The 23914-nt window shown below is 41.4% G+C and overlaps 2 protein-coding genes and 1 long non-coding RNA gene across 10 annotated transcripts in view; 2 read left to right on the forward strand and 1 right to left on the reverse strand.

Moving 5' to 3' along the window:
- Nucleotides 1–23914, reverse strand: part of svild (supervillin d) — a 264346-nt gene that overhangs the window by 65126 nt on the left and 175306 nt on the right. For all 8 annotated transcript variants that reach the window (XM_039691113.2, XM_039691117.2, XM_039691110.2 and 5 more), the window contains one exon: nucleotides 2934–3081. In XM_039691113.2, coding sequence (XP_039547047.2) covers nucleotides 2934–3081 — 148 coding nt within the window. The remainder of the gene's footprint in view (nucleotides 1–2933; nucleotides 3082–23914) is intronic.
- On the forward strand, nucleotides 5174–8210 carry LOC120464257 (uncharacterized). Its single transcript, XM_039653635.2, has 5 exons — nucleotides 5174–5437; nucleotides 6532–6566; nucleotides 6849–6960; nucleotides 7115–7207; nucleotides 7550–8210. Exons 1-5 carry the CDS (start codon nucleotides 5360–5362, stop codon nucleotides 7862–7864), a joined length of 633 nt encoding a protein of 210 aa, XP_039509569.2. The 5' UTR covers nucleotides 5174–5359; the 3' UTR covers nucleotides 7865–8210.
- LOC120492837 (uncharacterized) lies at nucleotides 14602–17620 on the forward strand. Its single transcript, XR_005625600.2, has 4 exons — nucleotides 14602–14654; nucleotides 15362–15432; nucleotides 15687–15815; nucleotides 17288–17620. It is a non-coding gene; the product is annotated as an uncharacterized LOC120492837 (long non-coding RNA).

The raw sequence follows: 23914 nt of genomic DNA on the forward strand, positions 1-23914 counted from the left end.
TCACGTGTCTGTCCTGTCGTGTTAGCACATGGGTGGTTTTGTTATGTTGAGCCATGTGCTCCTGTCATTGTTTGATCCTCCCCCTCGTTACCTGCTTAGTGTTTGAGTTCTCCCACCTGTTCCCTCTTGATTTGTTCCCTATTTAAGTTCCTTCATGTTTGCAGTCTGTGTTGGATCTTTGTCTTATATCTCCTCTGTTCCTCGGTGTTATTCATGGTCGGTGTATGGTATTTCGGTTCAAGTTCAGTTTTATGTTTTGTTGAGTATGTTTTCCCCCTCGTGGGTTTTTGCTTTGTGTTTTGTTTTATTTTGTTAATAATCATCCCTTCACTGCACTTGAGTGCTTCCCTTCACTTTTGTTAAGTGTATCGTGACAGAATGATCCAACCAACTTGAGGACTCAGCAGGATGGAGGACGAGGACTTTGACTGGGGAAATCTGGATTACGATGACGACTATTTGGATTGCCCGGACTATTTCATCGCCTCATTTGGGTCAAGTCAATTTTCGCCCATCTATAGGGACAGTTCAGGACCCACTTCTCGCCGTCACGGACGGAGAAGGAGGAGGAAATGCCCGTCTGCCCAGCGAGAGACTGTTCACGTCCCGTCTGCCCAGCGAGAGACTGTTCATGTCCCGTCTGCCCAGTCTGAGACCGAGCCAGAGATCCCCTTTTGCGTGGCCGCGAAAGCTGTGACGAACTATTTGGAGCATCTGGCTCGGATTTTGGAGATGCCAGTCTTTGCTGTTACTGTACCTGAGCCAGAGCCCATGCCTGTTTCAGAGGCGGAGGCCATGCCGGTGCCTGTCCCTGAGCCGGTGCCTGTCCCTGAGCCGGTGCCTGTCCCTGAGCCGGTCCCTGAGCCCGTCCCTGTCCCTGAGCCGGTCCCTGAGCCCGTCCCTGTCCCTGAGCCGGTCCCTGAGCCCGTCCCTGTCCCTGAGCCGGTCCCTGAGCCCGTCCCTGTCCCTGAGCCGGTCCCTGAGCCCGTCCCTGTCCCTGAGCCGGTCCCCGTCCCTGAGCCGATGCCTGTCCCTGAGCTGGTGCCTGTCCTTGAGCTGGAGCTCATGTTGGTTCAGGACCGAGTGTTTTTGTCTGTGTTTGTGTCCGTTCTTGTGACTGTGTCTGTTTTAGTGTCAGTTCCTGAGCCGGCGCCTGTTCCCGAGCCGGAGGCAGAGCCAGTGTCTGGTCCCGAGGGTTCTTCGCCACCCTGGCCGCCCGAGGGGTCTTCACCGCCCTGGCCGCCCGAGGGGTCTTCACCGCCCTGGCCGCCCGAGGGGTCTTCACCGCCCTGGCCGCCCGAGGGGTCTTCACCGCCCTGGCCGCCCGAGGGGTCTTCACCGCCCTGGCCGCCCGAGGGGTCTTCACCGCCCTGGCCGCCCGAGGGGTCTTCACCGCCCTGGCCGCCCTAGGGGTCTTCACCGCCCTGGCCGCCCTAGGGGTCTTCACCGCCCTGGCCGCCCGAGGGGTCTTCACCGCCCTGGCCGCCCGAGGGGTCTTCACCGCCCTGGCCGCCCGAGGGGTCTTCACCGCCCTGGCCGCCCGAGGGGTCTTCACCGCCCTGGCCGCCCGAAATGTCTGCTCCGCCCTGGCCGCCCGAGGGCTCTTCACCGTCCTGGCCGCCCGAAGGGTCTTCACCGCCCTGGCCGCCCGAGGGGTCTTCACCGCCCTGGCCGCCCGAGGGGTCTTCACCGCCCTGGCCGCCCGAGGGGTCTTCACCGCCCTGGCCGCCCGAGGGGTCTTCACCGGGCTGGCCGCCCGAGGGGTCTTCACAGCCCTGGCCACCCGATGGACTCTGTGTTTTTCCTTCACTGCCCAATGAACTCTGTGTTTCTCCCTCACCGCCCTATGGACTTTCTGTTCTGCCCCGGTCGCCTGATGTCTCTGTCACTCCCGCCCCGCCCTGGTCCGTTCCTCCCGTCCCGCCCTGGTCTGTCCCTCCCGTCCAGTCTGATGGAGCGTCTGGTAGCCGCTCCGTTGAGGGGGGGTAGTGTCACGTGTCTGTCCTGTCGTGTTAGAACATGGGTGGTTTTGTTATGTTGAGCCATGTGCTCCTGTCATTGTTTGATCCTCCCCCTCGTTACCTGATTAGTGTTTGAGTTCTCCCACCTGTTCCCTCTTGATTTGTTCCCTATTTAAGTTCCTTCATGTTTGCAGTCTGTGTTGGATCTTTGTCTTATATCTCCCCTGTTCCTCGGTGTTATTCATGGTCAGTGTATGGTATTTCAGTTCAAGTTCAGTTTTATGTTTTGTTGAGTATGTTTTCCCCCTCGTGGGTTTTTGCTTTGTGTTTGTTTTATTTTGTTAATAAATCATCCCTTCACTGCACTTGAGTCCTTCCCTTCACTTTTGTTAAATGTGTATCGTGACAAAATCAACACAATAAGTACATTAAGTGAGAAATTTACATTCTAATATGAAGCAATGAAATGCACACTTTTCACAGTTACACACAAAAAGCTTCACCTTTCGATGGACGAGCGGTCAGGAACCTTCTTTTACCAAAGAGCAATTTTTTCTTTTTTCATTAATACATTTTCTTGAAAGAGCCAATGAAAAAAACAAATATTGTACTATTATTAATTAATTAATTTATTTTTTCAATAACATTTTAATAATAATAACATTATTTAGGCCAGACAGCCGGAATATTCTCTTTCGACGCAGTGGTTTCTTGCAATTGGGTCGGTTCATGTTCACACTGTAAACGAACCGTACCAGAGTTCGTTTGGAACCGTACCGAGACCACCTCTTCAGCTGGGTCTCGGTTCGGTTGTTTGGTCCGCAGCCGAGTTCGATTGCTGTATTCACACCTGCCCAAAAGGTCCGCACCAAGGGGGGAAACGAACTAGAGTTCGATTCAATCGAACCAAACAAGGCAGGTGAATACACCCTTCGTCTTTGACTACAAACTAGGCAAAGTATTTATCCCCACCTCTCTTAGCCATTCGTCCAGCAACAGAGAACTGGTTGGAGTCATTAAAAGCTCCTTTGCCTTTAGTTTTCCATTGTTCCTCCTTCTCCTGCAAGATCTTCATCCGATCAGCCAAAGACATCTTTGGTTCTACATCTGCAGAAGACTTCTGAAGAGAGAAAGTGAAAAATAACATGAATCTGTTAAGCTGTTCCACTCTGAAATCCCACTTGTGCTACAGAGAATGAGGTCCCACTTTATATTTAGAGGCTACAATGTACTTAAGTACATTGTACTTACATTGAAATTAATAATTTGATATAATTTGCTTATTGTGTACATACATGTTTTTAAAGTGTACTTATATTTTGAAAATATAATTTCCTGCATGCAATTACAGCTGAAATTCCATTTGTAATTACACTGTTGACCCATCCCTTACACCTTAAACCAACCCTTAAACCTCACCTGTCCCTAACCTTACCCATATCACTCCTCAACAGCAGCAAAAGTGTTTTCACTAAATCAACACAATAAGTACATTGTAAGTATTTAAGTGGCTTTAAGTACTACTGTAAGTAAATGCAGTAGTACTTAAAGCCACTTAAAGGAGTCATAACCTGCATTTTTCACTTTTCCACGAGAATCAATGTATGTTATGATTGCCTAACGATTATACATTGGCCGGGAAGCCGACATTCAAAAGTGAGCCCATATGCACGCGCACTCAAATACGAGATTTTAATTTCTCCCCCGACTTGACGTCAAGACGGGGCAGGATATACCATATATGGACACCGCAGACATATGCTGCAGGAAGTCCATGCTGTCCCTCTCCCCCTCATAGTTAAGAAAGATGCAGAAATGTAGTGCACACGTGAGTTGCTCTGTGGTTGACTGCCAGAATCAACATTCAAATGTGTTTTCTCTACCAAAAAAGGACCAAACTACCTGGGACCAGTGGATGAAATTCATTTTTAATGACGCTGTTCCAACAACCCTATCAACTGGCTCAACGTTAGGTGTCTGCGCTAAACATTTTACACAGGAATCCTTTACAACGTTCATTTCGAGTAGGACAATAATGCCTACAGAGTCAGAGTGCTGTATAGAGATGGAACAGGCATAGTTAGTAGTTTAATTACGGTTATTATAACGTATTTGTCATATGCTTGTATGTATACATTATTTATTAATAGCCTACAAGTCTGCTGTTTCGGACCAGATCCGAATGATGATCAAACATATACTGATGAGTTTAATAAAGTTTATTGTACATCACACAAGATGAAGCATCAGTTTTACTTCAGAAAATTACCGTAAGAGCTGAGTAAACACAGTAACATTAAGTTATAAGAAGTGCGTGAACGTGAAACAAGGCAAAAACAACACATGATAGCAAACGTGATCTCTATAACCACTGTAAGCTGATAAAAAGTAGACTACATCTCAATTATTGTAATCTAGATTACAATAACGGAGATGTAGTCTACTTAATAAAAGGTAAATATTTAAATAAAAGGTAAACTTATGTGGGAGAAAATAGCAACAAACGTTTTAGCTCGTTACTCATGTTAATGTATGTCTCAGTCAAAATTATTGTCTTTACCGTTCAGAGACATGTTGATGTAGACGTCCTTCCATGGACCTTATTCAGAGCAGCGCCATGTTGGAAAGTGAGGCTGTGAGGGATAGACTTACCGTGTTTCCAATGGCATCCGCTGTAAAAAGCTAAATAAAGCGGCTAGATTACTTACAATTTTCCACAGCTTATATTGTCGGGAGTTTTTTGTCAACTGACATTTCTTGGAAAGATATTTTTCCAGTGTTTCATAAGCAGAACAATCCGAAAACACATTAAATAACAGTACAGCCCATTGAAGAGATGCAAGTCTATCCCTCACAGCCTCGCTTTCATTCTCATTAAAAATCAAAGATGGCGCTGCTGTGAATAAGGCGTATTGACTCTATATATTCCGTTTCCAGCTCTGGCTCAAACATATATGGTTGAATTCCGTAGGTCACGGCCAGGTCGGGTTCATTCACAACTTCCGTCATTTTGGAATGATATGCTGAAGTTACCTGCGGTGTCAAGCCCCCTCCTTCCTGCCCCCAATCAACGCGCCCCTCATTTGCATTATTAAAATGACCGCCCATGACAGCCAAAATATCGCATCAGATCTCGCGAGACAATAATGCATTCAGAAATAAGGGTCAGAGGAGCTCTGTGTTTATTTTTTTTCCACTTTTCTTTTTTACACTGTAAAATGTAACTGATGATCTTACTAATAACATTAAGTGAAAAAGACTTATTTTGAATAAGTTTGTTGACCTTACTAAGTTTGATAAAGTAAGGACAACTTTTTAGCATGGTAAGTTATTAAACTCAAAAGATTAAATTAACCTCTACTTAAAATAATAAGTATGTTGAACATTTTCGAGTGGTCATGCGCAGTTCTACCAGTAGGTGGAGCCGATTTGAAAACGTTATACCATTATTTCGGATGAGGAAAGCACATGGAAAGGTGAGTCTGTGCTTTTTATGTCTTATTTTAATGTCTGAATTGCTTAAAATACACAATTGACCGTTTAATAAGTGAAACAGATTAAACAAACTAGCGTTACAGATGAACATTGGATGTGTTATTTTAATCAAATTCTTAGATTGTGTTGGATTGTGCTAATCGAAATGAGCAGTCTAGCATTTGCAAATCGGTAGCCTAATCGTTAGGTCCATGCTTTCAATCAAGGAACATTTTTATGTTTTATTTATTTTTATTGTGAGTATAATGTAGACTGAGAAAAAAACTTTACTGATTTATATTTTAATGTTGCAATAATTATGTAGAAATATAGCAGTGCTAAAATTAATATATTTTAACTTTTGGATTACTTCAAATTAAGGGTGTGGGATTAATTTCTCCACAATCTGTTTTGAAAAAATATAGTAGCATTAATTACTTGCGTGCTATTCTGAAATGGGCGCATGTCATTTTCTGAGTGCATCAACCACTTAACAGTGCCTGATTACTAAACTTTATATTTCGCGTCTAATACTGTGGAATATACACAATGTTTTCATGAACACAGTTGGTTATGTCTAAAGTAAAAGTGAACTTAATTTAATCGGATGTGTTTATGTATTTAAGAAGCGTGCAGGTCTTTAAGCGACGGCCCAATGCGCCTTTTTCTTAAAGGGATAGTTCACCCAAAAATTAAAATGTGTCATCATTAACTAAATTTCATTTTGTTCCAAACCTTTATTAATTTCTTTCTTGTGCTGAACACAAAATAAGATATTTTGAAGAATGCGTGTAACCAAACAGTTGATGACCCCATAGACTTCCATAGGATGATATGGAAGTCAATGGGGACCATCAACTGTTTGGTTACCCACATTCTTCAAAATAACTTTTAATTTGCAACAGAATATTACATGAAATATTACAGAATATTAATGCAAAACAGTAAAACCAACATGAAAAGAATTGTGATATCATATTTTGCCATATCGCCCACCCCACACTTTAAATGTTTGAACACTATTGATTTATAAATTAAAATACAAAGCTGTATATTAAAAAAGTGTGTATTTTAATATTATTTTCTTCATTTGCAGAGCTTGCTTTGTGAGATGAGACATGCAAAGGAAATGTAAGTACTGTTTTTTCCCCCTATGAAAATAGAGCTCTCCTATTGAAGCATTATCATATAAAACATGGAAGCTACTCCAGAACTACACCATTTCCATGTCTTCACACAGACTGTTTGTGTTCATTTAAGTCATAAATATATACTTTTACGTTTATCTGAAGAATAGAGGTACATTTGGGATACTACGAGATTGAGTAAATAAGGCAATTTTTTAAGTATCCCTATAACGCAGTAACCAAAAGCCTAATAATAGATATAACATTGTTCTTTTTCCTTTTACAGATCAATGCAGAGTTTATCACAAGCAAAAACCTCAAGCAAGAATTTTTCACAGCACTTGATCAACATACAGCTCCATTTCTGGCAGTTGGAAAAAAACGTTCTGAATTTCGTGGTAAGCTTGTTCATGCTTATTTCTTAAACTACATTTTGTAACTGTTATTTTATAAAATTTAATTCTATGTTATAAAACTTTTTTTCAGAGCAGTCATCACTTCATTTTAAAGTAGTTTATTCCGACTAATTTTAAATTTATTTTGGTTTTCCAGGGCACTGACATCACTGCAAATCGCACAGCAGTTCTTTGTGGACTTCCCCTCATTTTTGGAGAAGACACCTCAGACTTTTTCAAAACAATATTGGCAAGTACCATTCTCTGTATATTTCTCTCTAAACTAATCCCCCACACATACATCACATATAGCCATTCAATTATTCTTCATTCAACTATCCCAGAAACAGACCATACACAAACTCTTCAAATGTAATTGTACATTTTCTTGTGTGTTTGTTCTGCCATCATTGCACTGTGCATTGTTTTCTGATGTCTAATTTTCATACAATACTTTAATGTTTACCTGTTAGTTGAGTTGTATGTAGAACAGAAGGTGATGGTCCTGATTCTTTAAGTTACATGTACATTTGTGAGATTTCCTATTTGTAATGTAACTAGAATTTTAATATTTCTGTATTTTTTTTATTAGGACTGTGATTGCAACACACCCAAGATTTCCATTGGGATTATAACTGTGATGACTGGAGAAACTCAGGATTCTTCACAAGCACTGCATTTAGACGATTCACACACAGCAATTATCCTAGAAGGAGCAATTGTTATGGATGAACTTCAAAAACTTCCGGATGCCATGTGCCTACTTTTTGAGCTGATATATGCGTTTAATTCGAAGTACACTCCGCTCAAGAACACCTTTGATTTTATTCAGAGACTGTTTTCTTGTCTGGGACACAAATTCCTGAAGCCTAAACTACAGTCACCTAAAAACATTCTGCTCATGTAAGTAAATGTTGTTTCAGATTGAAAATTCTGTCATAATTTACACTCCCTCATCTTGTTTCAAACCCGTAAGAGAAAGGTCTAGTCTTAAAACAAATCATAAATACATCTTAATAATCTCTTTATATCTTTTAAGTTAGGGTCATCTGGACTTTCAATAGAGGGACATAAAATGCTTAACTGGTTAATTTTAAATATTTGTATTTGTGTTTCAAAGAATGTCCAAACTTACAGGTTTGTTACGAGATGTGGGAGAGTAAATTATGACAGATTTTTCAGTTTAGTGGCTATCCCTTTAAAGGGTTAGTTCACCCAAAAATGAAAATTAAGTCATTAATTACTCACCCCCATGCTGTACCAACCCCGTAAGACCTTCGTTCGTCTTCGGAACACAAATGAAGATATTTTTGATTCAATTTGAGAGGTGGATCACTGCTACATTGGCTCCTAAGGGAATGACACTTGACAGCCCAGGAAGTCAATAAAGAAAATGTTTAAATATCCCATGTGACTACAGTGGCTCAACTATAAGTTTATCAAGCGACGAGAATACTTTTTGTGCGAAAAAACAAACAAATATAACGACTTTATTCGACTATTCCTTTTCTTCCTTCACTGTGAAGCTGCTTTGATACAATCTGTATTGTGAAAAGCGCTATATAAATAAATGTGACTTGACTTGACTTCCTTGTAGGCCTGAAACGAGAGTTTAAGAGATTTCCATGACGCATGTGCGAGAAATCTTTTTAAGTCTTGTTTCAGGCCCAGACGGAAGAAAAGGAATAGTCGAATAAAGTCGTTATTTTTGTTTTATTTCCGCACAAAAAGTATTCTCGTCGTTTGATAAACTTATAGTTGAGCCACTGTCGTCACATGGAATATTTAAACATGTTCTTTAATGACTTTCTGGGCCGTCAAGTTTCAGTCCCCTAGGAGCCTATGTAGCAGTGATCCAGCTCTCAAATTGAATCAAAAATATCCTCATTTGTTTTCGAAGATGAACGAAGGTCTTGCTGGGTTGGTACAGCATGGGGGTGAGTAATTATTGACTTAATTTTCATTTTTGGGTGAACTAACCCTTTGAGTTTGTGGTTGTACAAAATTTCTAAAATACACAAAACATTTATAAATTGTCACTTGTCAACCTTGGTTGAAAATGTTTTATAACAGTTGTATTGTTAAATGCTTTTGTTTAACATATTTTTACAATGCAACTTAAGTGTCAATTTTCCTGCATTACCCTAATGTTGATGCTTTTTAGCATTTGCACTGCACATTTGAATTGCTTTAGGGTTAACAAGAATAACAATATGTTTTTGTGATTAAAATTGTTAGTTACATTAACAAAAAACTGTTTTTGTGTCTGAATGACATTGTTTTGTACACTGTAGTGTATAAGGACAATTGAGGAGTAATAAATAATGTTTTACCCGAGTTCAGTTTTGTCTTTTTGTCTTAACTTAATTTGTTTAGTTCAGCTTACTTCAAAATTTTAAGGCAATCGGTTTCCTAATTTTTTCCTAGTAATGTGAACTCTAATAAGAAGTTAACACAACTAATTATTTTGAGTCAACTTTACTTGAGTATACTTGATTTACAAGTTGTCTATACAAATGCTATTAAGTTGCGCCAACTAAGAATTAATACAATACTTTACTTGGAAAATTTAAGGCAATCGGTTTCCTCACTTTTTCTAAGTAAAGTCAACTTGTTACATTTTACAGTGTAGAAGGGCCTGATAAGACTATAAGAGAGCGTGGGTATCCAAGGTAATACTAGGTTATGACTCCTTTAATATAAAGTGGGACCAAGATTGAGAGGTCAAACATGCTCAAATTGTGATTTATAAGTTAGTCTTACAAGAGAAAAACTTTTTCTTATTGAGCTCATCAGACAAAAACACTGGTGATGCAATAAAAAAAAAAGTCCAGATACTATCCGGATTAGGGCTGCAACTAACGATTATTTTGATAATCGATTAATCGGACGATTATTTTTTCGATTAATCGATTAATCGGATAAAAAATTTATTTCATTTTTTTGTTTATTATAACTAAATAAAACCCTAAAAACCACACTCTTTTGTGTGTTAAACAATCTTCTTAATACAGACAACTTCATTATATAGAAAAACAACAAATAAAAAAAATATATGACCATAACCTATGACAAAAATGCTATTGTAAACTAGATTAGTGGATAACTCAGAAAAACTTAGCCTAGATAGAAAAATCACAAGTGCACAATAATTTTATAAAATCTGAACATTTAGTGAAAAAAAACATTCCTTAGTGGGGAAAAAATAAGAGACAATAAGTGTAGCACTATCTCTGGTAAAACTATCTCTTTGTATTGTTGTACATTCATGAAAAACATCTAAAAATCAGATGCACAGCTGTTTAGTGAGGAAGCAATATTGACTGTGTATTATACAGTATCTTTGCAATAGTTTATTAAGCCTTTTCTTTTAACAGTTTTAAATTTAAGTTAGGCTACTGTGCACGTGAAGAACAATTATACTGCGCCGACTCTACTATAGTGTTGTGATCTAACAGACACTCAGTAGAAAGTGATTAAGTTACAGCAATAAAAGTCTAGCAAGATAGTCATTATATTACGAAACCATAGACCTTTATCTACGGATCAATTATAATAATAACATTGAATCATCTTGGAAAGAGTTTCATCATGTTAACTGTTGTAACGCTACGCGCTGTTTGAACACCGAATAGAGAATGACTGACAGCCGCAGTGGAGGGAAAAGCTTACGTTAACTTGAATTTAATTACTTAAATATACATTTCTTTCTCACATTATACTACAGTATGGCTTCATAAAGTATACACGATTAACGCAGGTCACCTATTTTGGTTTCAAAACGGCGAATTTGCCGAAAGGTGAATGATTTTCGTGTATGCTGCATATTGATAGCGGTTTCCTGATGCCCGCAAATTAGTTCAAACTCACGGAATCAAGAGTGCGCATGCGAGACAGAAGATAATGTGCTCCAAACCGTCCGTGTTGCGCACAGACCGGCGAGGGAGAGAGACTGCGTGTGTGCCTCATGAAGCGCATGTAAGAAGCGCATGTAGCATGTAAACAATCCCCGTGACGTAATCAGACCAACTAATCGATAATGACATTCGTTGACAACGATTTTCATAATCGATTATAATCGATTTTATCGATTAGTTGTTGCAGCCCTAATCCGGATACAAACTGCATGTTAATGCCAGGTGTAATGGGAGTCATAAGCCGCATACAGATGCTACATTCTCCAGCTGAGCTTTCAACTGTGAGAAATTGACATTCTAATATGAAGCAATGAAATGCACACTTATCAAAGTTACACACAAAAAGCTTCACCTTTCGATGGACGAGCGGTCAGGAACCTTCTTTTACCAAAGAGCAATTTTTTTCTTTTTTCATTAATACATTTTCTTGAAAGAGCCAATGAAAAAAAAACAAATATTTTACTATTATTAATTAATTAAATTTTTTTTTTCAATAACATTTTAATAATAATAATAATAACATTATTTAGGTCCTTAGCAAATCTAAAAATAGAAAAAAAGCAACAAACAATAGTCTCACTGAATTAATAATGCAGGGGTTTCACTGTAGAGTTAAGTTTCCACCTGAACAGCTTAAAACCTTTTCAGTGTGTGTGCGTGTGTGTCCAATCACCGGAAATGTTTTATGCTCCTCTGAATTCTTTATTTTCACCATCTCCACAAACTAGGCAGTTGCTTGTATCTGAGCCCCAGAGGTTACTATGGCTGTTCACACACTGGCATATAATATTGTTGTGATGTATTTGACTCCCTAATATGGTTGCATTCACACACAGTTTAGTTATTTATGGGAGTGACAACCGCATTCTATCAACGAACTCTCACCTATAAACTTTCGGGACTCACAACCCCATTCTCTGCAAACCCTAGCTGTGTGAACAGCACTAGACAACTAGTCGTCTGTCACGTCATACAGTGAAAGAACCATTCCGCGCTGCACATAAGTGTCTCGTATGGACAAGCATGTTTTAATTTTCGTTTTGTAATAACAGAGACGAAGATACAGTACAGTATGAGCATATGTCTGAATGTCATGTAAAGGTTTAAGACTGATTTCCATTGGAAATGTATATTTGTGTGGTGTAGTCTATAGCCTACCACTCAGGTATACATTTGATGAACACGTGCTTTTTTTTGGGAGTATTTGATATGTACTTAGTTTAATCACTGTTACTATGGTTAAAGGTGATATTCATGGCAAGCATCATAACAGAATACAGGCTTGTGACTTTAGTTGTTCGAACACACCAGGCTTGGTCAAAATTCTGAATTTCAGAATTATCCTCCATTCAATTCATGAATTGGAATTTGAATTGAATTGACTCAGCCCCCCAGGAATTTCATTTCTGTAAATCCGTTTCTGTGAATGAATGACACTCTCTCTGTTACGGCGTCCAGTCTTCCTGATTCTGCCATCTCTCAACCACGAGCGCCTTCTCCTGAGTTCTAGTGGGTTGCATACTTTCTCATTAGTATGCATCATTTGCGTTGTGATTACCTGTCACCTGTTCTGTATTACTACTCATCCCTAAGCCTTTATCTGCCTCATTAACTGAGCATCCTGTGCAAAGTATTGCCTCTCTACATGTGCATGTCCGAGCTGTTTCTGTGATCAAGTTAACCTTTGTTTCTGACCCTCGCTATTCTAACTTCTCTGATTATCTGCAGTCTGCTTCTCGACCCTCAGCCTGATCCGGATTCTGATTCCAGCCGCCTGCCCTGAACTCTAGCCTGTCCCTGGTACTGTACGCTAGCCGCCTGCCCTTAACACCAAGCCTGTCCCTAGTTCTGCCCGCTCACCGCCTGCCTTCTACCTACTATTTGGTTCGACTCTGCTTTCAGTTCCGTATTAAGTTCCATATCAACTACTAAGTACTACTACTAACCTATAAAGCCCTAAATGGTTTAGCTCCTATGTACTTAACGGACCTTCTTTCGCCCTACAACCTAGATAGCACAAGGCTGTTTGATCTCCTATTTACATCTGGAAGACGTATTTTAAAGAGTGTTTGCTCATCTGCAAGACGTCTATAAGACGTTTCCTGCAGATGTCAAATAGATGTTTAGAAGATGTCATCATCACCTCATTACTGTGACTATTTCTTTGATGCAAGATGTTACTAGATCTCAGTGGCACTTCAACAATAAATTGCTCCATGATGTAATATTCTGTGAGAATTTTAAAATTCTATGGCAGAAGAAAAAAAGTTTATTTGAGTCTTTAAATAAGTGGTGGGAAGTTGGAAAGGCTCAAATCAGAATTTTTTTTTTGTCAACAATATACTTCTTTTTCTTCTGTAATGTTAAAACAGGCTATAAATGAAGTTGAGGAGGGCATAAGATAGATTGAAAATGGCCTTTTAAATGGCGAGGATGCTGAAAGTAATGACACATTGAAAATAAAGAGTGGAGCTGAGTTCCTTGCTGCAAGAAAAAGTAAAAGGGCCCCCTGATGAGGTCAAGATACATTCAATTAAATGATATGGATGCCTCGAGTAAGTTTTTCTTCAACTTGGAAAAAAACTAGTGTGAAAAATCAGCATATGACATGTCTGAGATGTCCGGATGGGCATGTAACAACTGATGGAGGGGAAATGAGAAGATGCACAATGTGATGAAGAATGTGTCCAAGAACTCTTAGAAGGTCTGCCTAAACTTAGCGGAATTGAACAAACAGACCTGGATAAAGGACTAAGCTTGGAGGAACTCACTATAGCTGTTAGTCAGCTGACTTCGGGGCGCTCACCTGGAATAGATTTAGTAGGACTTAGTATTGACTTTTTAAAACATTTCTGGGGGACTATAGGATCTGATGTTCATGAAGTCCTGATGAGCTCTTTTGAACAAAGCTTACTTCCAACTTCTTGTAGAAGAGCTGTTTTAACATTACTTCCTAAAAAAAGGAGATTTATCTCATCTTAAGAGCTGGAGACCTGTCGCGCTTTTATGTACTGAGTATAAAGTTATAAAGGTTGAAGCCTTATATTGGCTTACTTGTGCATATGGATCAGACCTATTGTATTCCAGATCGGACTATAATGGACAATTTATTTTTGATGAGAGATGTGTTAGACGTGTGTAAAGTGTGTGATCAGAATGTCAGACTTTTATCCTTGGACCAGGAGAAAGCGTTTGACAGAATCGATCATAGTTTTTTGTTTTCTGTCTTAAAAGCTTTTGGAGAGAGATTTATTGCCTGGATAAGTCTCCTCTATAATAGAGCTTCATGCATGGTCAAAGTGGGGAGAGGTCTTAGTAGACCAATTCCAGTGAAAAGGAATGGTTTTAGGTTACCAAATTGGAATTTTGAGTCCCCTTTAGTTGTTTCAGCATATGCTGATGACATCAATATATTCATAAAAATGATCCCAGATAGCACTGAACGTCTTGCCAACGTTGGCAATTGGAGGGCACCAGCGGCAAAGTATCGGGAGGGGATTTTCCCCAGCACAACAAAAAAACTTTGGTGGGTAAACCATCGGCAGGCCGCGGGATGAATAGCCACTTTCATGCACAACTCCGGAGATCGTTGGAGGAACCGTGTTGAACCATTTTGCCGATCCCGCTTCTATTTTTTTAAATAATATCTGCGCAACCGTTGGTCCACATCAAGACCTTCACGCGCGTGCACACGTTTTTATGAGGGTGAGCTATGCGCGTGAGTGATCTCAGCATCGTCTACACTACAGCCTACAGCTAAAGTCTACAGCAACGGACTCTGTGAGTATGTTTATCCTTTTCAAACACACCGTTTTCAGGCCAGTAAGTGTTTATTTTGTTTTATGTACTTATTTTTTTATTGAAAAATATAATTTTGTTAGAAAACGTCGAGTTTTCTGAGAAATTTTTACGATACGGATGACAGAGATTGGCGGCGGAGGATTAACAGTTATTGTTTAACTGTTGACTTTAGTAATTATTTACTAAACTAATACTAAACGGTCATAAAACTATGGACTGACTTTTTTCCAAACAATCATACATCTGTCCATTTATAATATTAACCCCTTACACTCAAGGGATTTTTAATTATTTTGTTTAAGTGACATATGCTAAAAATTAAAGCAGCTCTTTTGTTGTGCGTTTACCGTGAAAAGTAGACCTGTCAATCAAAGATCTAGTTTAGTACAAGCGGGACAGTCATACAAAGAAGTGGTTATAGTAAAGTGATAGTAAGTGAAGACACACAGCTATTCATAAAAATAGAGCCTTAACATTTGTTAGTTAAACAAAATAGAATGGTCTTTTCTGTTTTTTCAGTGGGTGATTTTTGTAAGTGATTGATCTAGAAGTCATCCTACAGTTCTGAATTGCCATTTTCTTAACATACTGTTTTAGTCAATAAAGATAAATTGAGTGCACATTAATTCACAAAGGCATTTGCAATATATTTGACTCCTTTTCATGTTTCTTCTTTTTTTCAACAGGAGCTACATACACCCCAAAGGCTCTTTTCAGAGCCCAGGCCCATTTTGCACAGCGTCTTTGCCTTTGTACAGTAAGTATGCGTTTTAATTGACCTCAAAGACAACTGAAACACCATCTTTAACTAATCTAGTTAAAAGTTATTTTGCACATGATTTCCATTACACGAGAGTAGATGTTAAAACTTCATGCAGATTTGTACTCGGCTTTCGCCAAGATTAGCACAAACTAAGACGTAGCTTTATAGTAAACTATGCTTCTCCATCCATTTACACTTCTTTCCATATGTTGGTGTGACTCCCCTTCTGTCCGGCATTACGGCTGCAGTGTACTTGCCGCGTCAGCACACACGACGGCTGGAACTACAGTATGGTCTTCCCAGTGGACCAGCACCACAACCGTCTGGATTGAGCCGAGTAGGGGACATCTCTAGGGTCTTCACATATTGATACACACGTATGTAATAACTTTCCCCTGTTTGCTTGTCTTGATTATTGGCATCCTAAGATCCTAAAAAATGTGACCTTTACCTGTCTCTGCCTTTACTGTCTGTACTATTAATTTTGCATCAGGAAAGCCTATACCTTATAGTGGAGCGAGTGGACTAGTAGCAAAGGAATGGTTTACAGGTAGGCCAGGGCAGTAATGTAGTGGAAATATTTATCTTTGACCTAAATAAGGTTACAGGAGAACTCCATTGTCAACATCAGGTTAATGCTGAGTGCTGTAACGTTGCAAATTTTATGTTTATGTTGGTATAGATATTTGTCAACTGTCTATCACTGTCAATAATAGGTATTTTTTGTCACTCACCAAATATGATAGAGGCATGGCAAACTCAAATTTTTCTGGACACGATAATTTACATTTGCATGCTTGTTTATTTTCCTCGTCGTCTCTCTCTGTCTCTCTATACCAAAGAGACTGGATGACAAACTCTCGGTTCCTTAGCGTGAACTAGAGCTTAGATTCTCTGCCCGAGCAAGGACTTGACCCGACCTGGGCTGACACTATCCTCGGGTCGGGCCTTTGATCTAGAGACGTGCACTCCCAACACAATAGAGTGCGGCGCTGCACTAGATTCGATGGCCGAGTGCAAGCGGTAATGCACTCACTCTGTGTGTGCGGGTTGCGGGAGAATAAACCGATTTGCGGTACTCCCGAAACTAGAAATATCTATTTATAAAACATATAAAAACTAATAGATTTTTAGTCATCTGCAAGAACAACTAAAACAAAGTAGTAACGATTTACAGGCCAGAGTTTCTATTTATAACATGTTTGCATTATTGAGCGATGTAGCCAATCACAGACATGTTGATTTCTTGAACGCCAATCAGAAGCATTTAAGATATACTTCCCTCACTGCTGAAAACAGACTTTTTTTATTCAGTGCTGAATTCTGTATGCTGGCAAATCCTCTAATTATAACAAACAAAGTGTAGCCTAGATATTATATGAGATTCATTGTGCAGTCCGCTTCATTGGTAATAACAGAGATGTGTGAGATCGTGATGAACTGTCAGCTTTTTTGGAATTATTAAGGGAGCACATTCAGCCATGCCAGACTATGCACGCAGTAGCTGCTTGCTTTATGTTAAATTAACAGTGGTTTGTGTGTTAATGTTTTAATAACAAATAATTTAGGGTATGGTCGGGTTTTGTTTACAACCATTTTATTTGTATTTTGGGTATTTATTCAAGTGCATTTTCTGATAACCGGGACATTGCTTTTATTGTTTTTTGGTTGTTTTGTTCATTTATTGTGTATATTTAAAATGTTTTCCAATTTCAGTGAGCTTCATATGTTTTTTGACTTTTTGATCATCCTCTTTGTATCACACAGAGTATGTCACCCATGTCATATTTCTCTCTGTTCGATGTGATCAATATGATAACTAATCTTTGTAAAAACGTTTCATTTACAGACCATTGCAACTTAGATCACCATCACCACCACCATCCCCTGCATCAGACACCCTAAATCGTGCCCTTCATCAGACACCCTACAGTAAATGCACCACAAACAACACAGGCAAAGAAGAAGAAAACGCACGACAAATCTCCTCCAGCCCATCCCACATCATCGTATAGTAAAGGTAAGTGTCCCCTCTGTAGTAAACTGCATCAGGTCCCTAAACTCAAGTAGACACAGTGTACTGCACAGGTCCACAGCGCATACCATAGTTTGGTGTTCCAGATATGATTTTGGAGTTTATATTGGTAGTGTGATAAGTTAGCCAAGGTTTTCTGTCTTTCCAAGAGGCCGCAGTTAATATTTAAGAAGGAGGACTGGAGGACTGATATGGAAGCACATGGGTAGCAATATTCAATTTGAAATGTAATATGCAAAATAACAATGCAATATGTAAAATGGCATTGCATTGTGTATTTAAATTTATATTTTACATTCTAGCAACGTTTGTTGCAAAATGAAAATGAAATTACATAATTTACATTTGCCATTTCATACACTAGTTTTAATATGCATATTGAAACGCTTTATAAGTGTCAAAATTAAAATGAAAATGCATTACAGAAATGATTAGATATGTGTAACATGTTCAAGCAAAAACTGTGGCAAATTTAATGATCATTCAAATGTTACTTTTCTTAATTGCGTTTACACTCACAGTCAAGACACTTGCGATTGCATTTTCATGAAATTCATTTTCATTCAAATTGAATATTGCTACCCATGTGCTTCCATAGGCTTTCCTGACTGTAAGCTATTTAAGACGCAGACAAAGAACACACTGACACACACTCACAAACACACACACAAACACATATAGAGCACAGCACAGTTCCCTTTAGAGGGAACTCTACACTGCGTCGAGAATCGACACTTTGGGGACGCTCCCTAAGCGTGCGCCTCTGAAGTATGAATGAAACTAATCCAATCCTGATTGGTGTTGCGTCGTGACGTAACATGTGACGGCATACCCGGAAGTATAAAAGTGACGTTGTCACAACACACACTAGCTTTCGCTCTTCAGCAAGCGCTTTATGTTGAAACTGTCTGTCTTATTTGGTGTTGTTTGTCACTCAGTTTGAACTGGAAATGGCCAGCGAGCAATTTAAAAAGATGTGTGCATCTCTGCCCTCGTTATGTCACAGGTGGGGACGCACATGCTTTGTGTGTAAATTGTTTGGGAGCGCAGCATGACTTGTGCAGACTGTAAAGCACTTCCTATTAGAGTGCTGCGCTCCCGGCTGGCGTGCTTTGATGAGCACGGTCAGGCTTGCGTTCCCTGCGTTTCTGGTCCCGCGTCCGTTGAGGCGGCGCGGCGATTGAGATCGTGGGGTTCACAGCGGGATCTTGCAGTCGAGAATGAGACTGCTGAGGCACTTTCTCATTCATCGTCTGATGATCCCATAGCCCCTGTGAGTGGCGCAGAAGTCCGCGCCGCGGCTTCTTCTGACCACGATCAGGTCCCGATACTCAGGCTCTCTGCTTCCAAGGAAGTAGACGTGCTCAGTATCGATACGGATGACCGTGAGTTAGGCGCGCCAGTTCACGGCCAAGCATATGAGGAACTGGTGAGGTTGTGACTCGTGCCGTGGCCAGACTGAACTTCAGCTGGCCACAAAATGAGGAGGGAACGCAAGTTTAAATAAATTGCGTTTCATGCGGCACGGGTCACAGCCTCAGCGCCGGAGTTTGCCGTTTTTCCCCGATCTCCACTAAAAGATCATGAGATCGGGGGATGAACCGCATTCGTCCCGTGTTTCCAAACCCAGTGTCCTAAATTCTTGCGTTTGCCGAGGCAGCGTGTAGATTACGAGTCTACTCTGCAATAAAGATTCTGTGACTGCAGCGCGTAGATTTAAGGTCTGCATTGCAATACGGAAACTTTGACTCGGATCTCTCGTTTGTCGAGGCAAATTTTCTCTCGTGAAAATTACGAGTCTCCTTTCCAATAAGGGGAACTGGCCTGTTCTCCGGCGCTGTAACTTCAATCGTCGACAGGTTTAGGAATAAATAAATTATATATATATATATATATATATATATATATAGTAAATAAATAAATATATATAAGATATATATATAAAATATATATGTTGTCCCGCCGTTTTGAACGTTTCGGGCTACATCGATTTCCAGCGAACGCACACTGTGGCGTTCACCCCGACTGTGGTCAAAAAAAAAAATTTCTCAACTTTTTCCTGCTGGTCATCCGCTTCAGGGACTCGAAAGACACCCGAGGTCGGTCTCAAGGGGCTGGTTCCCTTAGTAGATTTTGCAGAATGGCTACACCTTCCAATATATCTATATGGGGCCTGAATATTTTTAAACAGGAAACGATGTATGTTGCCCGCCGTCAGCGACGCTTCGGGCCACATCGGTTTCCAGCGAAAATATTATAACGAAGCATCGTTTATGGTCAAAACATCCATATCGACTACAGCCTGCCGGTATTCCGCTTCAGGAAGTCGAGAAAGATGCTCTCGAAAGACAAAAAAAAAAAAAAAAAAAAAAAAAACAGAGGCCACTCTCCAGAGGCTGGTACCCCTAGTATATTTTGTAGAGGCATGGTATCATCTTCCCAACATATCTGCATGGGTCCTACATATAATAGAATCAGGGTACAGACTGCAGTTTGCACACCGCCCCCCAAGTTCTCTGGGGTGGTACAGACTACAGTGGTCCCAGAGCAGGCTCAGGTGATGGAACAAGAAGTTCAAACTCTGCTGCTAAAGGAAGCCATAGAACGTGTTCTTCCTTCAGACAGGGGGTCCGCGTTTTACACCCGGTACTTTATAGTTCCAAAGAAGGATTGGGGGTTAAGGCCAATTCTAGATCTCGGGGTTTTGTACCGATCTCTGAATAGGGAGGTGCAGGTTCGAACGGTTAACTCCAGTAATCGTGAGTCAGATCAGAGGACTGATTTGTCACGATAGATCTAAAAGACGCCTATTTTCACTCCATCCTTCCATGTCACAGGATATACCTGAGGTTCGCTTTCGAAGCTTACCAATATCGGGTTCTTCCGTTCGGCCTAGCACGCTCTCCCTGCACATTCACCAAATTTATGGATGTAGCCCTTGCTCCACTGAGACTTCAAGACATCCATATATTGATTTATCTCGACGACTGGCTCATTCTGGCTCAGTCTCGGGAAATGGCAGTTCGGCATCGAAATGTTGTCCTTGGCCACATTCTGAAATTGGGGTTGAGACTCAATGCAAAGAGGAGTGTGCTAGAACCATCCCAGTGTACGACATTTTTGGGAGTCATATGGAACTCGATTACGATGTAGGCACGCATGTCTCCCCCACGTATCGAGTCAATTTTGACGATGGTATCCAGGGTAAAGCTAGGCCAGGCCATCACTGTGAAGCAATTTCAAAGAATGCTGGGCCTCATGGCAGTGACATCCAACATCATTCCTTTGGGGCCTGCTACACATGAGGCCCCTTCAGTGGTGGTTAAAGACCAAGGGGTTTTCTCCCGAGGGAATCCGCTTCGTATGATCAGAGTAACGCGCAGATGCCTTTGTTCTCTGAGAATATGGAAGAAACCTTGGACCAGTGTTGGGAGTGTCATGTCGCCGGGAAACCGTTTCGACAGACGCCTCCCTCACTGGCTGGGGCGCGGTCATGGACGACCGTTTGCCAGGGGTCTATGGCAGGACCATCATCTTTCTTGGCATATAAACTGCCAAGAGATGATGGCTGTGTTCAGGGCTTTGAGGAGCTTCCTCCCAGACATCAAAGGTCACCACGTCCTAGTACGGTCAGTGGTAGCCTATCTGAACCGACAAGGGGGAATCAGATCGCGCCCTCTGTGCAGACTGACGCATCAGATTATCCTTTGGTCCCAAGGGAAAATACTCTCTATGAGAGCAATGTATATTCCGGGGGTTCAGAATCAGGGGGCAGACATCCTGTTGAGAAAACCATACTTAGCTCTTGGGCTCCATCCACCAGGAGATTATATGACCTCAAGTGGAATGTGTTTGTCACTTGGTGTAGAGAACTTGGGTTAAATCCAGTAAACTGCCCGGTGGCTTCAGTTCTGGGATTTCTCCAAGATCGTTTCTCTAAGGGTCTCTCCCCGTCCACGCTTAGGGTGTACGTGGCTGCCATTGCGGTTTTCCACGCACCGTTAAGTGATGGGCCTCTGGGGAGGCACCAGTTGGTCATTCGGTTTCTCCTTGGTACTTGGAGGATGAGGCCGGCAGCCAGGTCCAGGGTTCCTGCCTAGGACCTGGCAATAGTTCTGGAGGGGTTATCCCTGCCCCCTTCGAACCTTTAGAGTCGGCTTCGCCTAAGGACTTAACACTGAAAATGGCTTTTCGCTTAGCAACTACCTCACTTAAGAGGGTGGGAGATTTCCAAGCCCTGGCAGTAATGCCAGCTTGCTTGGAGTTTGCCCCTGGCAGAGTGAAGGCCTTTTTACACCCGAGTCCGGGCTACGTGCCTAAAGTTCCATCGAATACGGCTCATTCTATAGTCCCTCAGGCATTCCATCCTCCACCTCATGTATCGGCGGAAGTGGAGAGGCTTCACTTGCTCTGCCCAGTCAGAGCTTGAGCTTGTACCTTGAGGGGTCCTCTTCTTGGAGAAGGTTGGAACAATTGGACTAGTATGTTCTGGGTCACCTAAGAGGGGGCTCCCGGCAACCAAACAAACTATTAGCAACTGGATCGTCCAGGCTATTACTGAGGCTTACAAGGTGCGCGGTTTGCCTTCACCTTTTACCTTGTGGGCACAGTCAACTAGAGGCATGGCTTCCTCTAGGGCCCTTCTTTCGGGAGTACCTCTTCAGGAGATCTGCGAGGCAGCCGGCTGGGCTACCCCACATACTTTCATAAAATTTTACAGTCTCCACCTTCCCAGTACACCCGGTGCACAGGTGCTCAGTCCTTGCTGAGTGCCTAAACAGTTTCACTCCAGGACAGGCCTATTCGGTGCGTGGCCTAGTGGGCACTCGTTCCCCAAAGTGTCGATTCTCGACGCAGTGTAGAGTTCCCTCGAAAGGGAACGTCTCGGGTTATGACTATAACCCTTGTTCCCTGAGAAGGGAACGAGACACTGCGTCGTTCTGCCACGCCCCCTTTAGGCCTTAGAGCGTCTTGCTTCATCGCGAGGCTAGTGTGTGTTGTGACAACGTCACTTTTATACTTCCGGGTATGCCGTCACATGTTACGTCACGACGCAACACCAATCAGGATTGGATTAGTTTCATTCATACTTCAGAGGCGCACGCTTAGGGAGCGTCCCCAAAGTGTCGATTCTCGACGCAGTGTCTCGTTCCCTTCTCAGGGAACAAGGGTTATAGTCATAACCCGAGACGTTCTATGTAAAGTGGGGAATGACAGAAAAAGTTTGAGAACCACTGATGTGGAGTGACACTGGGTTAGCTCTGTTATTTTGACATGAGTTAAAGGTGCAATGTGTAACAAAGTTGAGTATCTATTAACAGAAATGCAATATGACATCCATAACTATGTTTTCAGTGGTGTATAAAGAACTTACTTAATTAGCCGTAATGTTTTTATTACCTTAGAATGAGACATTAATAGCTCCATAACCGAGGGAATCCCCTTCTATGAAGGTCGCCATGTTGTGACGTCATATTCCTACCGTAGCCGAACGCGAACAAACAGCGCTACAGAACGCGTTTCATCACTACCTTGAAAGAGAAGTAGCGGAAAGCTGGAAGCTAGCCTTACACTCCGTGAGTAGTGACTTTTCCCTTGTGAGTGGTGTAAAATATGTAGTTGGGATTGTTTCATGTAACTTAGTTCTCCCTCGCTGTGTTATGGGTTTGTTATGTTGGGGATAGATGTGCTGTTACGTTCGTGAGACAACTGATGATTAGTATTCATGTCATTGACCGTAAAACAGTACGTTACAGGAATCACTAACCCGTCGATAGAGACTTTTACTAAAGTCTTTTATCACTAAAGTCGATCGCGAAGAATTTTAAAAATCAGAGAAAAAAAGCCTATTGTGTGTAGTAAATAGTATCTATGGGATGCGGAGATGACAGGATTGTAACAGCGCGCGCAGTTCCGACCTTTGGACTCATGCGGACGAGTCCCATGCAGCTCAGCCACAGTAACAGCTCATATTAGCCAGCTAAACTATTACTACCCTGTTAGAAAAAATATATAGCTGCTCCCTCGCTGTATTATGGGTTTGCTACAGTATGTGGGGATAAATGTGCTGCTGGTTACGTTTGTGAGACAATCAGCTGATTAATATTATTTTATTAAATTATATAATGGACTGTGGTACAGAAACAGTGACAATGTTACACACTCTTGGCTTACTCTGGCTATTCTCTGCTGTCTCAGCCGACGAGATGTTTGTCCCGTTTTAGCAACCGTAGCTTCTTCGAAAGGGAGGGGTGAGCAGTGGGCTGAGCCCTTAGTGCAAACCTGGTGCAAACTCGCAACCGAACCACTAGATGTCGCTAAAAATCACACATTGCTCCTTTAAGAAATCCTACCCATCAAAATTCCACTGAGGCAGATGTAGAGATGACTGCAAAAAACTGGCTGCGGCTGAGGAGGGGCAGGAAGCAAGAGGGCGAGCAT

Source organism: Pimephales promelas, chromosome 17, assembly GCF_988280905.1.
Source record: "Pimephales promelas chromosome 17, fPimPro1.hap1.1, whole genome shotgun sequence".
Lineage (NCBI taxonomy): Eukaryota > Metazoa > Chordata > Actinopteri > Cypriniformes > Leuciscidae > Pimephales > Pimephales promelas.